Below are 15,959 nucleotides of genomic sequence, written 5' to 3'. Positions count from 1 at the left end.
CATAAAAGGTGACACATTTGTACTCATACGCGTTTTTAACCACAGACTTCCAACTGATACCACTGACCAAACACATTTGCAATTGATCCTTTAAAACCTGGTTGACCTTAACACATTACTTCAAGGCTGGTAAATAAAGCTCTTGTATGATGAATTTCAGTTTACTCCAGGAAGTTCCTCATCTCAGATGACAACTATTGAGTACTATTATCCATCACATGCTTGTCCCGAACAAATCCCAGGAAAAACATCTTGAAAAAAATCCACTAATAATAAAATAAAGAATAATTGAGTGCACACATTCTTGACAAATTAAATCTCAGGCTGCATGGACAAATAATTTAGCAAAACAAGATACAATTTGAGAGTACCACCCCAAAAACCAAAAGGCCCTCAAATATCTGTGGTTCTGTCAGTCTCCAAAGTTGTAACAGGAGTAGGCAGTCACTTGCATTTTATCACTTATGATACACATGATACAATCTTTTACATGACTTTCCACTGCCTTATCTATCCCTAGCCACCAATAGTCTTCTCTTACCCTATGCTTCAAAGCTACCATGATCTTCATGTGAAAAGTAAAACACTTTGCTTTGCATCCCTCTGGGCACCACTAGTAACCCACATCATCCCAAAAGGGCATCAACTATAGTTACCTATTCAGGAACCCATCACATAGGATTAATATTTTGCTTAAATACTTTATACAAGGCCATCCCTTCACCACAATTTCTTACACACTATGTAAGACTTCATCACCTTCCACACTTTCTAACCACTCCCTTTTATTTTATGACTCCAGTCAACAATGCACTCATTGTGATCACCATACAAACCATTTCAATATTGTTCAACTCCTCAGCTACTCCACTATCATCCAGCTCCACCTGCAACCTAGGAATACACTCAGCGAAGTTCTTTGCAGCCGACACAAGGGGATACAGACACTTGACAATAGGAGGACTTGCACTTCCTCACCCATGGGTGACGAATAAATCAAAAGTCTATGATCTCTTCATAAAACAAATTTGCTACCCAAAGTTTTCAAAATATTGAACAAACCATCACAATGCCAAAGCACATCTGTTTTGAAACTGAACTGAGGAACAAAGGTGGCACAGTATTCAACTGGCCCCAAGAAAGATTTAAGCTGATCTGTATCCTTGGCTGATGGTGCATCTTCAAGCGTTTCTAAGATTTTTATTTTAGATTCAATTAATTTAGCAGAAAACTAGTGATCTAAGTAGTCCGTCGTGAGAAAATTTACACTTGTCCTTTCTTAGCGCCAACCTACTTGCTTCGTATTCTAGAGTCATGCTCAGTGACATCCTTCCCATACTAGTATGTCATCTTGGAAACAAACACTTTTGACCTCCTTGAACAGATCATTAATTTTCCCTTATAATAGAATAAGGAAGATGCATATGCCAAATCAAATATAATGGGAAGCACCCTCCAGCGTCACAAACAATGTGAGGTTTCTTGAGTCCTCTTGCAACTCAATATGGTGATATAATGATGACTTATCAAGCAGCATGAAGACAACAGCTCCCCTAAAACATCTCAATGATATTTGGTAGTGGTTGCAGATCAACTGAAATGTCAAGATAAGTCAGTAATCTTTATTTTGGCCATACGCCATAAAAGAAGCATACAAGTAAAAACAATGTAAACACAAAATCAGTGTAACTATATAATGTGTACACAGAAACTAAAAAAGCCTACAAGCATTAAATAAATAGATTAAAATTAGGTGAGAACAGTCAATAAAACCTTATTCATTATCATTTAAACACAAATAATGATCCTAACTAGTAAGGCCTTCGGCTTAAATACAAGGCACCAATGTTCTCAACAAACGATTACATTTATAGAGTACAATACAGTTGTGGCATCTGCCCGGTCACCACTACAGACTGTACGGTACCCTTTACAGCCTCATACGCTGTTTATATTTGCAGTCAGACAATTTTAAAACATGTTTCCCCCTGAATCACCACATAAATAAATACCTGGAGACTGCAAATACAATGTGCTTGCTGGTATCAAATTGTACAATTCAGCAGGCGTCCACATCCTGTCTAGTTCCAAGGTTCCTGCAGATTGGAATTATCCACTTAGTCCTGGCCCTACTATACTCTGGACCAAAAAACAGGACGCGAGACACTGTTTCTTTGTCATGACCACATGATGGGCAAGTCATCTCATTCTGTCTGAACTCACCCATTTCGACATATTTACTCAAATTGGTAATGTTCCATGCCTAAACTGGACGCAGTTTCTGGCCAAACTAGGTTCAACTTCATCTGAGAACTGTTGAGTTTTGTAGGAGTCCTTTACCCCTTAAAATGGAATCAGTCAGTGAACCCGTGGCCAGGCTTGACATACGCATGCCAAATTTGAGGTTTCTGAAACACCTCTTGAGCTCCGATTTGCTGATTAATCAAGCAGTCCCCTCCGGGTCGTCCAACAGCATAACTAGCCCCATGCTTAGCAGTGTCTTTCTAACATATTTAATCCAGGGAAGATTGCCAGCCACAGGAAGGCTAAGAATCTCTTCCAAGCCCTGGCGGTAATGGAGCAGTTCAGGGGTAACCCAAAGTTTTCTCCAGTACATTAGTGGTCATAGTGCAATTCTTTCAGTAATTGGCCTGAGCCCAAGATCTAACGTTAGAGGATCTAGAAGTACTGACTGGAAGACTCAGCACTTGCCTCAGGAACCTATTCTCAACTATTTCTAGTGTTTTTGTGGCCTTGTTTCCCCAAAGTTCTGTACCACAGAGAGCCACACCTAGCGCTTGAGTTTAAATCTGCATCACTGGTAAGAATGGTTTAAAAAAGCAACCCTGATGAACTTTCAGTAACCCACTATGTTTCGCACTGTGTGGCGGCCAGTCTAAGTTCTCGCTAAAGAGTAATGCCTAAGTACTCGGACAAATGGACCTGCTCTAACAGGCCTCATTCAAAGCAGGTTTGGCAGGTGATTAGCGGCACGGATTGAGAACCATATACTTTGTTTTTTAAATATTTATTTCCAACCCTCTCTGCAAGCAGAAGTAACTGAATTCATCCAGAGTTATTTGTATGCTCATCAGCAATTTAGATAGTAATGTATCATCTGCAAACATTAACGCCGGTAACCTTATGTTGGCTAGTCTTGGGGGTGGTGGGGGGGCCGGTTCGGAGTCACTGTCACAGGTGTTCAGGCAGGCGACCAAATAATTAACAAATAAAGTAAAAGGCATTGAAGCAAGAAACCAGCCCTGCCTGGTGCTCCTGTTGACAGGAAAGGGTTCTGTCTCTTCTCCTAACCGGCCACAGACCACTGGGCAAACTTCTGTTCATGCAGCCTCAATAATGCGACATAGGTAAGCTAGGACACCCATCACAACCAGCACATGCTATAATACATTTACGGGGACCATATCAAATGTGGATCTTAAATCTAAAAATACCATATAGAGTCTGCCACTTTCAAGCACAATGGATTTCTAATATATTAGATGAAGTCTAAACACTTGGTCTATTGTTGAAGTGCATTTGTGGAAATCTACTTGCACAGGGCTTAAATTGTTGTTTGCTTCTAGCTATTCTTGTAATCTTGCTGCAACAACTCTACTAAAAAGCTTCTGAGTGGTATCAATAAGGCTAACAGGCCTATAATTTGCTGATACCAAATGGGAGACCTTTTAGTATAAAGGAATTATTTCTGCCCCGCCCAAGAATGGGAAATTTGTAACCCACGCATGATGGTATTAAATACAACAGCGGGATAGCTACCCCAGACATCAATCTCAGAGAGGAACTGGTAACCTGGGATTTTGTCAAAGCCAGGGGGTTTATGTGGGACAACCTTCCTGATGGCCAAGACCACTTCCTTGCATGTAATGATCGGATGCTCATTAATGACAGGGGGGCCCTCCATAGCTATCAGTAGGGGCCTTCTTGCAGGAACTACAAGTGTGCAGTCTCCTGGAGCAGAAGAATACAGATTTGTAAAGTGTGTAATCCAATCATCAGCCACAATATTGCTTTCAATGCTAGCAATCCCCTCAGTATTCCCAGTGGCAACTACATTCCGGAATGCAGTTTGATCTTTATCCTTGGTAGCAACCAGGAGTGCCTCCCGTTTCAATTCCCACTTGGCACTGTTAGTAAGCCTTTTGAAAGCTGCTCCATGCCCTGGATTGCACATCTATCCTGGAACTTAACTGCACTAATCAGCACATGCTTAGCAGACCTGCAGTGGCTATAACCCATGATGTTGGGTTCCTCCTCAATCCCACAAGCCTAGCTTCAGCATACAAATGCTTTTTTAGACCTAAAAAAAAGTTTACTATGTACAGCCCCAATCCCTGTTAAGGGAATCATTTTGTCCAAATAGGTCTTCAAAGCTCTTCGTCGCTAGTTTGTAAATAGACGTTACTGAGTCCTGCGAGCGCACCACTACACAGCAATTTATCCTGCGCCTGTTTGTTGCTAGTTGGCATCTACCACCAAAGGTTTGTGAATGCGTGGCTGTGAGCCAGCTGGAAGGGAGGGCCAGGTCTAGCGCAAGCGCATTGTGGTCACCATAGTGCCTTGTGATTACTGTCACGTCATTAACGAATAGCAATAATCTGACATCAACTAATATATAGTCTATTAAGCTGGTGCTTGGCAGTCTGTTAAATGTGTGCCTCCCTTTCCCGTCTGAGCACGTTCTCCCATTGCAGGTGTGCACACTGTGGTTTAAAGTCAGGGCATTAAGTTGGAGAGCCAGCGGTGACCATTTCTTTATAGGACATATTGTTAGCTTCAAGATAGCCCAAACTCAATCCACCTCCAGCATAAGCTCTCTACTGGAAATGTCTGGGGCTCAGACTGGCAACTACAGTCACTGCCTACAATTTTTAAAAGTCCTACCGAAAGGCCTGCCATGCAGGATGAAAGCCGGTCAAATTTTGCAGATTCCTGTCTGTTGCTCATGGGTATGAAATAGATATTATGAATACAGCCAGCTGGGCCTGAAGGGAATGAGAGAGACACACACAAGAAGTCTCCTGATATTGCCTCCACTTTTTCATCTTTACAACCCAGATGAGTTCCCACCCATGTCAGCAGGCCCCCAAATGGTCTACCCCTGCCCCCGGCTATAAATTGTACGCTGTTGGTTACAAAGCCTGGTGAGCCTTTGTGGTTCGCCACATTTCTTGAAGACAGACAGACATCGAACTGGTCAATAAAAAGAGCCCAGTCTGCACTATCTAATGTAGTACTCATGTCTGCAAGTCAAATGTGATTAAGGTTGTGCAGGTTCACACACAACTTCAAAGATTTATCCCCATTGCGTTCCAACACCACAGGCTACAACAATTCAGAACTTTTGATGGGTTCAACTATGTACCATATGCAGCACTTATCCAACTCAGCCCTTAGCTACACTCTTCAAATATTTTCACACCCACTCATTTCTTCCATCTTTCAAGATACACATACTAACTCTAAGTAGTTTTTCTCTTGAAATAACTTGTTCAAGATGATTGACATGTATGACTGTTAAGCTCTCCTTGCTCAGCCCACCCCAATAGATTCCCTCCATTTATTGTGCTGTAAATACCAGCTATAAATACCAGACAATGAGTGTGCTACTAATTTTACTAACATCTCAACTGTCTTTCCCTCACATGCAAATATTTTAATGGTGGATTCTTTCAGTTTTACCTGACCAAAATCCTCCACCTGAGTCTGTCATAATTCTGATTTTGTAACCATGAATTAGTAAATTTCAAAAAGGATGTTTTCTTTTCCTAACACTCCTATTTCCTCTTCTCCAATTTCAGTTGCATTGCTTGTATCATCATTAACATCAACACAACTCTCACCATTCTCAGTAGAATCGCTCTACAGTACTTTCATGGTTTGATACAGATTAGCTTTGCTACTTGTACTCGCCATGCTTGCACACACCTAAGGACCCTTTTTATTGGTGTGGGTCATGGAAGACCCATTCTCACTACATGCACGCCCATTCTTTGCATTGGATATATCTGGTCACTGCATTAAATATAACCTACTAGTTTTTGCAGCAGGTTTTTCACTGTTACTTTTGTGAAAAGGTTTTAGTCCTCTAACATCCATTCCAGAGCCCAACATTAATAATTCTTTCATATATAAATCTCAGAATATTCTATGCACATAGCCAAATTCAGAGTATTTAGCAGTTTTAGGGCCAGATGTATCAATTTTCCCAATAATGGTTACCTAATTGCGATTTTTTGCAAATCGCTATTTGAATGTATGAAACACCAGGAGTTTTATTTAGAGATTCACAACGGCTCACAAATCGACCTACCTCATTAATATTCATGAAGTAGGTCGCAATTTGCAACCCAATGTGAATGGCTACAATCACAGGGATGGTGGCCTGCTGGGCAAAGCAGACCACCATGTCTGTGATTCCTTTTAAATAAAGCATTTTTTTTTTTAAATGCAGCCCGTTTTCTTTAAAGGAAACCGGGATGCGGTTAAAAAAGACAAATGAACATTTTTCTTTTCATTTTTTGAGAGCAGGCACTGCCTGCTCTTAAAAAATGTTTTTGCATGTATTCACAAAGGGGGAAGTGGTCCCTTGGGGACCCCCTTACTGTTAGCGAAAGGGTTACCACCTACTTAAAGTAGGTGGTAAAATTCTAATGTTTTGCGACCGCATTTCGGTCACAAAACATTCCTACATACCACTGCGATTCGGTATTAGGAACGGACACCCTTGACACTCCCCTCCCTAATACTGTATCGGTGTGTAGACGCAATTCCAATTTGCGATTCAGTAACAAGTTACTTAATTGCAAATTGGGGTTCATACATAACAAAATGCATTTTTATGATTGCAAATAGCCGGTTGGGCCATTTGCGATTGCAAAAATGCATTTGGCCCTCAATTCCCAATGTTTAGAATTTGCTGCTAGTGTTTGTGATGCAGCAACAAAATCATCAATGGATTCACCAGTAATTAACCTCCTTGTAGAAAACTGTATTTTTGGAACACAACATTCTTTTATGGACTTAACCTTTGATCAGTCGTTTTCAACACAGGAGCATATTCATAAATTACCTCAGAAGTATCACCCTCTTTGCCAGCGTATACTTTCCCCAAGTAGAGAGAAGGTTTATAAGAATGGTCTACCTTTAAATCCAAGATTCAGCACAAGGAGTGCTTTTCTCTTTTTTGATGTAAGATAGCCACATCTGCAGCATCTAGACTGGACTCAAATACTGTGCCTCATTGTTGCCAATTTAATAGTTGGGTCGCTAATACTGTTAAAAAGCAAGAGGTGTTGAAACAACTTCCATGGGACTAAAACTCAGATAACTTCATATGCAGTGGGTGCAGTTTCTGCTAATCATCCCACAATAATATATCCAACTTGTCTTAATGCCGCTAATAAAACTAGGCTCCCCACACATGCAGTTTATGACAGCAACAGACTTCCAGGCTGAAAATGTGATGACAGTCATGCGTCACACTTCATAGAAAATCTGGTCGATAGTAACAAGATAATGCTGGTGTCAGTGCGTATGCAGAGTGCTTGACACAATAGCACCTTGCCTGGTTTGACTAACCTCAGCAGAAGATTGCACAAAGACATGCGGACAATAATACTGCCCGACCTTCTTCCTTTTTGGGTTGAGCACAGCAGCGCACAAACACTGCTTTTCTGACATGTTGTACTCTATACTTGGCTTTAACCACGCCCATTTCACACCCTTCACTTTCATTCATCCCTGGGCTTGCCTTTAAAAAATCCATTGGTGTCATTGGTAAATGCTTTATGTTTGCCTCACCTTGGGGCGGTTTTTTTAAGCCTGGCAGACTCACCGTATTACTTGGATTATTGCACCATTGGCCATATACTTTACCATGGGCAAACTTCTATTTTTCTTTGTCTCTCCACTTCGCGCTCCATAGCGCTATGAAGTTTCATAGAGCACGAACTTGGGCGGTGGTATTGGAGCGTTTTCATAACTACCAGTTACTACACATTGTTCAGACTGTTACCGAATCAAAGTCATTTCAATTTTGCTTTTGTCTCTCCCCTTCACGCTTTACATGATCCCACTTAAACTTTTGGGTTATATTAGGCACTAGTAAATGGAATGATTCGCCCGGAGTCGGATGTTCAGTCAATCATGAGACTCAAACTCTTTTTCTTAGATCCATAGCCGGCAGTCCTGGCCGTTAAGCCACATGCTTTTCCCTGCGTTGTGTTGCTGCTTTTCGGAGATGATGGGATTTTAAGTTCATGACGGCATCACCAAAGTCCTGAACTGCCTGTCTCATTTCCTCACAGGGGACAGTTTTGCAGTGAACACTAGAAGGGACGTGAGAGAGGTAGTGTGACAAAGGACAGGGGTGAGGAATGGCGTTGCCTTCTACAGGTGTGTGAGATCTGCCTCAGCATGTAAACTGAACTGTTTACATTGCTTAGGTGTGGGAGGGCGTAGTGTTGCTTAGGTCTAAGCAAGGAGTATTTTATAACTAAGTGCAGTAATAGTAAGAGGAATGCGATACTTTCTAGGTGTGTGTGTATACATACATGATCAGTTTGTCACTGCCTGCATGTTCAAGCAGTGTGTGGTGTGCCTTGGTGTGTGCAAGTACAATTGGGCGATGATCTAGCTGTGAAAGTGGGTAGTGTGCACGTGACAGGGTGTATGACAAGCAGTGTGTCACTAATTGTGTGTGAGAGAGTTTTGACCTTGAGTTGGGCTGAGCAGTGGTCTTATGACAATAGGAGCATGAAAAAGGTGACTGTTGTCTTTGCTAGTGTCGCATCTGTCAAAAACTGGAAGCCACATAAACGGTGCACTGACTGAATTCTCAGTCCAGCCCAGGCATTTAAGAACTGTGGTGGGATGAGGGGGAATACCGGTATAATTTAAGTGCAGTCACCTTGTACGTGTGCAGAACGGGCTCCTTTTATGTGGTGGGCACGCGTTTTTGTACTGATACTAGATGCTTAATAACTATCCAGGATTCTGGGTCAATCAGCTCTGTGTTATTTTACCTAGCTAATTCTAATTTTCATTAATGTCTGCTATCACCATTCTGATACTGTTTCTTTGCACGTTTCATGTAATAATAACTTGACTTTGAAGGAAGCCCTACAAATAATCCTTTTCCCGTGGGCAGTTGTCTACTGAAAAACGTCTGCCCTGGGAGGCACAGCTTGCTGTCCTCTCGCCTACCATGCACATGGTTAGTTTATGGCATGCAGAGCTCCAGTGCTCTCGAGCAAAGAACATGGGTAATTTATTCACAGTACCCTACCTCTGGAGATGGGGACGCTTTGGAGGTACTGAATGGCAGCAGTATGTATGATATAGAGCGTTGTGTGCATCAGTGTATTGTACATTCAGTATATTAATCTATACAGAGAAACAACTGAATACGCCTCTAAAGTGGAAAAAAAAACCAATACAGCTGGATATTTGATAGGACAATTTTGCTTTAACCAAGAAGTAAATCAAAAGCTCAACCGCCTGTAAATTAATTCACACAACAATGTAACCCTGTGCTAGGTCTTCGGCCTTTCAAAAGGCATTTGCATCACTGGATGAAAGCTGGAAACCATTTCCAGTCGCCAAAGTGTCTTCAAACAGTCTACAATAGAACTGGTGTGTTGAATTTATGTGGCAAAAAAAGTCCGATTAGACATTTATAACGCCAGTAACTCTAACTCTTGCAAATGCGAGATCTATTGCATTGCAAATGCTTGTTTCAGAAGCCGTGGTAAAAAAAAGCCAAGAAGCTCCAACTGCGGAACATGCAGATACCACAGCCTAATAGTTTCAATCCACAATCTTTGCACACTCTTTAACTTGCACTTTCTCTTGTTTCAGTCTGAAGCTAGACGATTATCCAATAAGCCACAAACAGCAGCTGGACGCCGGAGGGGGCCTGGATCCGCTGGTGGCAACTCATTGCTACTGAAAAGACAACACTAACAATGGCTAAGAATTACATTTAATGCATACCACCAGCTATCTGCCCGGAGCTGCAACTGTTTGCTCAATAACGTTCACCAATGTAGTGAGTCCATTTGTAGTTCCGTGCTGGGTACTGTGATGGCTTAGTTTAGGCTTGCGGCATGTGTCCCTTTACCCACATAACATGCTCTTTATTCATTTTAGTTCAGCTTCTTTTAGGGGCAATGTTTTTATTTTCATAATCAGTCGCTATTCTGCGAGAGCGTCACTATCAGTATTATGGATGACATAAATCATGTTCTTTTCCTCTGGTTCACAAGAACGGAATGCAAGGCACACAGGATAATATTTTGTATTACCATCATAAGACTATGTAAACAGTCCGTACATACCAGTGTGAGGCTTCTGTGAAAGAACATAAACATATCCCCTATAAAAAAATATCTTGTAGGACAAAGGGCGCTAAAGGGGGTCCCAGACAGGATTTTCCATCCATACTTCACGCTGGTTTGCAGCCGACCTCAGCCTTTGTGTCTCTGCGGAGCCTGATCTAGAGACTAAAGGCCTGACCTTGTACCAAGGTAACAGGGGTGGGGTGTGTTTCTCATGGACAGTGAACGGACAGATTTGGCTTACACTGCCATGATCTCACTAAGGGGCTAGGTATTTAGGCTTTTAGGCAGGAACTGTATATTATATCACTGCAATATGTTGGGGTTGTTCATATTTACACCTCTGATTTTCACAATCCTGAGTTATTCCCCGTTATCCTAATCAATACAGCTGATGCATTTTATCCTAGACTGCAGTCTTTTAAATAAATGTATTGAAAACTTGCATGCGCAAGGCTGCCACAAATTACCTTTACCGGTTGGGTTTGGGTGAGATGCTGCTAGAGAGCCGGGATGGTTGGGATGACAGCTGCCAAATGGTGTGGGAGTGACTCAGCCACCTACAATGCAGAGGTGCTGCTCCCCCAAATCCAGCAGTCTCGTTGTAATCCAAGAGTCCTTATGACACCAGCATTCTTCTCTACCACTTCAGAACATGGAATTCTCATGTGGAAAACTCCACAAAACGTTACTACCATTATGTAATTGTTAACCCTTGCAAATTAAAGATACTGCAACAACGACTTTGTAGTTAAGACTAAGTTAGTTAACCCACAGGAAAAAAGCATTGTGACTTTTAATAAAGTTGACACTATTTGACAAATCTACAGTACACTGCAGTTCCCATTCAAAATGCTATATGGAGTCTTGCTGCAACAACTGCTCGACAGAATTACATCAAATCTGAGAAGAAGATAGTGTTTATATTAAGGTAGTGCACTTTCCTTGGTTTGCTGTCAATCAGCTTGGTTAAGTGTACCCAACCCCCATCAGGCAGACAAAGTAGCCATCAGGCATGGCCAAATCAAGCCCTCCTGCTTAGCGATTGCAGGGGGCCGTGGGATTGGGCAAAAGGTGTATTGTTAAGAGAGGGGCAAAAGGTGTATTGTTAAGAGAGGGGCAAAAGGTGTATTGTTAGGAGAGGGGCATTAGATCAATAATTAACAATAAAAAAGTATACAGTTCCTGTGGAAAGGATGTGATGGTTATTATCCAAGAGCTGAGGAAGAGTTGTGAACAGATTCCTAGACTTGGCTCCCTCCTAGCCAGACATTCAATTACAATGAAATGGAAGGAGTATTCCTTACCTTGATGGCTTAATACAGTAGTTCTTCAGCAGAAGCACAGTTGTTGCGTAGAGAAGAGGCGAGGGGACTGCACAAGTGCCCAATTACCAGTTCAATAGACAAGCTGATAATTTATTTTAAATAAGATGAGGAACGACACAAGACCCCCTTGAGGGGAATGCCCCCAAACCTCCGCACATTTAAGGAACACGCCCTGTTACACTTGATGCATTGGGCTATTCTTCAGCTTATGCACCTGAGTGAAGTCCGTATGAGGATCACTGCACTTACTGGAAGAGCCCAGATCCCCCCTAGTGACCAGTCCTCATCCGTTGCAACTCATTTAATCTAACCAGGATTGTCGTGGTTTATACAGTTAAAAATGTTTTTTCTTGCTTTTTAATTTGTCCACATTACACTCATTTGCAAGCAAAGCCGTACAGTTTGCAATTGTAGGATTAAAGTATGGATGCATCTATCCTGTGCTCTTACTATAAATATATGCTGTCCACTGTTTTGCGCTCTTCAAAAATAAAATCAGAATGAAATTTTTTTTTTTTAAATGATCAAAAAGCTGACAACCACTTAATTGGCCCAATGGTGGTGAGCTACGCATTCACAGTGTTATTATTGATTAATTAACTTGCGGCCCCAGATAACATAATCTAGGAAAATAATGAGAACAAAAGGAATTGCACTTTTTCAATAATGTATGCTGGCAAGGAAATGCAGCCTTGCTGTAGTATATAATCTCTGGAGAGAAATCAAGATATTGCCTGTGGGTACTGCATTTAGTGCCTTCGGAGACCCTTTACCTGAACGTGTAATTAAAACATTCTTTCTTCTCTGTTTTTTCTCAGTGAGGGCATTTAATTATGACAGTGCAGCTGCAGCCTTACAACTAGATTAAATCTCGTATTTATAAACAGATCAGTTACAGCCTGTGCTCTCTATATACTCTCTATGGTGACATCTAATTGCCGACAGTGTACTCGGGTATTTAGGTCCAAACTCATCTCTATAAGGACATCTATTAAGTCAAACAGCAGCCTTTCACCGCTTTCATTTCTGTGAAGACGTCTAGTTGCTGACTGTGGCTGCTCTTACATGTAATGTCATCAGCATTGCCAGTTGTGAAACCATCTATGAAGTCAAGTCTGATGTCATGAGAAGTACACTGAATACCTTCATGTTATGGAAGCTACCCTTGAATGTGGCACTACAATGTTTTTACATCCCTTCCACGTTCGTTCACCTGAAGGTTTTTTCTGGGAAAATATATAGGAATATGAGCGGGTTTAAACCTTATATTAAACAGGCATAATCACATTACCTATCAATTTTTATCAGATTTGCAAATTGCATCATCCCAGTGAACCATGGATTTCATGCAAAGGGAAGCACAGAACATTAACTTGCAACTGCAAGAGCAGGCAGCACAGACAATGACGGTGTAGATGATGAAAGCATCATAACACACTGTCCGGACAAATCAATGCCTTCAAAAATTAAACACTGCTTTGCAATCGGTGGCCACTGTAGAGGGCAGCTGCAAATCGTACTTTTCAATAGTGAAATGCGTTTCTTGAGCATCAATCAACTTCTTCTCTAAAGCCCCACCCAAATGTATTTGATGGCAACCATACCAAAATAAACTTTCAATATAAAAAGCATACATGACTTGTAACACGGATAATGACCAAAAAATCCATCTCCGATTTCTGGTGACATTTATAAATAACAATGCCTTTGGATTAATACACACATCGCCACGATTTCGAAATGTATAATTAACATAAATTACATCACGAGTTGTGTCAGCATCTTTATAGTTTAATGCACGTGCATACCAAGCAGGAATTAAATGTTACCTATTATTATCATAACTAGTAACAACGCTACCTTTAAATAAATCATAAAGAGAAAACACTTCAAAAGAAAAGCCCGTCCGCCTGATTAACACATTATGTAAAAAGTAAATAAATGTAAATTGTTTATTTTATTGCACAAACTCCAAGATAGTAAACGACAGCTTTCAATAAACATTCGCCTATCTTACACAAAACCATTTCTACGCTGTGCTACACGAACAAATTTGGGCTATAAAAAATAAAAGGAAAGATTCTGATTAATTAAAACCCTATTAGCCGATCTGGGGGTTCTGAGTACATTAACACTTTAATCGATCCTCGGTCTTGTGCTTAGCATTAAACCTTTCAATGGTCTTTCACGTCTGTATTTCAAGCAACATTTTTTTTATATAAACCGGTTTAATTATTATTTGGCACATAATTGGAACAAACACCATATATTTACCTTCTATAAATAGAAAACAGATGAGGCCTAGCCTACTGCTGAGCAAAACAAGCACCATTTCTCAGAGGACTCAAACCTTGAGCACTGGGATGCAACTAATAAGCGACCTGCCTTTAGGAAAGCACACAGGCACCCGCCAGAACCCCAAGCATTGCACTCTAACGAGTAAACAGAAAGCAGGAGAGCAAGCCTCCACTCAGACCTCACCTTCAGCCAATCGGCCATAACAATAACGGATGGATCTGTGATTGTACTGAGCAATTCCTTTGTGGCTCTCTTTTTCTCTTCCCTGTAGTTTTTCTTTTGAACCTACAACAACAGAATCCAGACAAGCAGTGAAAGTCAATTCCGAGGGACAAGGGTAAATCTGCACAGAAGACATTTCAATGAATTAGAGCCACACATTTATTAAGGAGAAGTACACCAAATTAGTGGAAATGGAAGCGTGAGGGGAGAAAGGTTTGGGGAAATGTTTGTTACTAATAGTAAAATACAAATTGAATTCAAACAATAATAGCATATTTTCAATGACAGTAGGCCTAGATGTGTAAATTGGCCCTTGCTAGCAATAACTATAACAGGCAGGATTAAAGGCAGGGAAAGCTGCATTCTTAAGAAGAAGCCATTCTCTTTCAGTCGTTTTTTTTTTTTGCTGAATTGGGCGGGCTACTATTTTAGGCACACTACTGCTTTTGTCTTCAAACCGTGTGCGTAAAATAGCGATTGCCAATTAAAACCATTTTAGTATGAAAAACATTTAGGATATGAGCCAGGATTCACTGATCGGCATGAATATACAAGAAGCTATAGACAAGAGTGAAAAAGTTTGTGGCAATCTAATGTCTTTATTTACTGTCGCTCCCCATCTCTGCAAGCTTTTTTATTTAATGTATTTAATAGAATGTATATCCTTTTCTTCACTGTTTTTGCTATACTTCCCCCCATGGACAGTGGTGTTTTCTCCATGCAATTACTAGTATTTCTGGGATACTTTGGTAATGTTACCCCGAAGCATCTACCCCACCCATGATCTCATAAGGTACTTCTGAAGGTTCTCTTTCTGAACATAGTACTCTGTTTAGTGCTCCAAGAAGAGATAATTTCTCTATATTATATCCCTTCACCTTTCTTTAATCCTACATTATCCAGGGGGCACACTTAGACTTCTGTATTAACTATGTTTCACTATGGGAGGCGTGGCCAAACCTACAATGGAGACAGACACGCAGTCCTGAGCTCCCAGCCCAGCTGGAGGCCCCTCAGGCAAAAATCCTGACTGTGAGCTTTATAGTGACCTCCACTTCAGCGGGATCCCGTCGGAGTGACTACGGAGGCTGGGGAACCCTGAGGGATCATTCGGAGAGGGTGCGCTGCAGGCGAATCGGTCCGGGGAGTTGCTGGCAATAATAAATAAAATGGTGCCGCCTGGTGTTGGGGACGCGGCTGCCACCTACATCGCAGGACTGCGCCTCAGGCAGCGGCAGTGCTTAATTTGTGCTTGTTGTTTCTGGTGCTGAGCACCGGCACTTATTCTTCTGCATCAAGCATTTGCTGAGAGCAAAAGACACATATGGGAAAGACGGAAGAAGGGAAAAACGAAAAAGCGTCACAAAGGGAGAAAGTAGAAAGCTGCAAGAGTGAGCTGAAGGGGCAGGGAGTGGCTTTACATGGATTAAAGATGCCCACGACGGCTTCAGGATTACGCCACCTCAGTATTCCATGTTCCCTCTTTTAATTGCAGCAGCCGCGTGTGTAAGAGGAGGGCTTTGGGCACCGGCATGTTTTTACTCACACATTAAGCACTGGGCAGCGGCATCCCCTGACAACATGCAGTATTACCTAGAGACCTGTGGAGAGGCCTCTAGGTGTCTGCTGCTGTTCCTGCCCCAGATGCAGCCTCCGGAGAACGGCATTGAGGGCGAGACAACCGCATGAATGGTGCAGTGGACAGGGTGCTGAGGAGCTGAGAGGGACGTCCAAAGTGCTGTGGACCCAC

The 15,959-nt window shown here is 41.6% G+C and overlaps 1 protein-coding gene across 3 annotated transcripts in view; it reads right to left on the bottom strand.

Moving 5' to 3' along the window:
* The window catches only part of OSBPL8 (oxysterol binding protein like 8), a 943,374-nt gene that overhangs the window by 272,527 nt on the left and 654,888 nt on the right, over positions 1-15,959 (bottom strand). For all 3 annotated transcript variants that reach the window (XM_069229570.1, XM_069229571.1, XM_069229572.1), the window contains one exon: positions 14,171-14,272. In XM_069229570.1, coding sequence (XP_069085671.1) covers positions 14,171-14,272 — 102 coding nt within the window. The remainder of the gene's footprint in view (positions 1-14,170; positions 14,273-15,959) is intronic.

The sequence above is a fragment of the Pleurodeles waltl genome, chromosome 4_1 (assembly GCF_031143425.1).
Source record: "Pleurodeles waltl isolate 20211129_DDA chromosome 4_1, aPleWal1.hap1.20221129, whole genome shotgun sequence".
Classification (NCBI taxonomy): Eukaryota; Metazoa; Chordata; class Amphibia; order Caudata; family Salamandridae; genus Pleurodeles; species Pleurodeles waltl.
The sequence above is the reverse complement of the archived record's forward strand: the minus strand, read 5'-3'. Positions and strand labels throughout refer to the sequence as shown.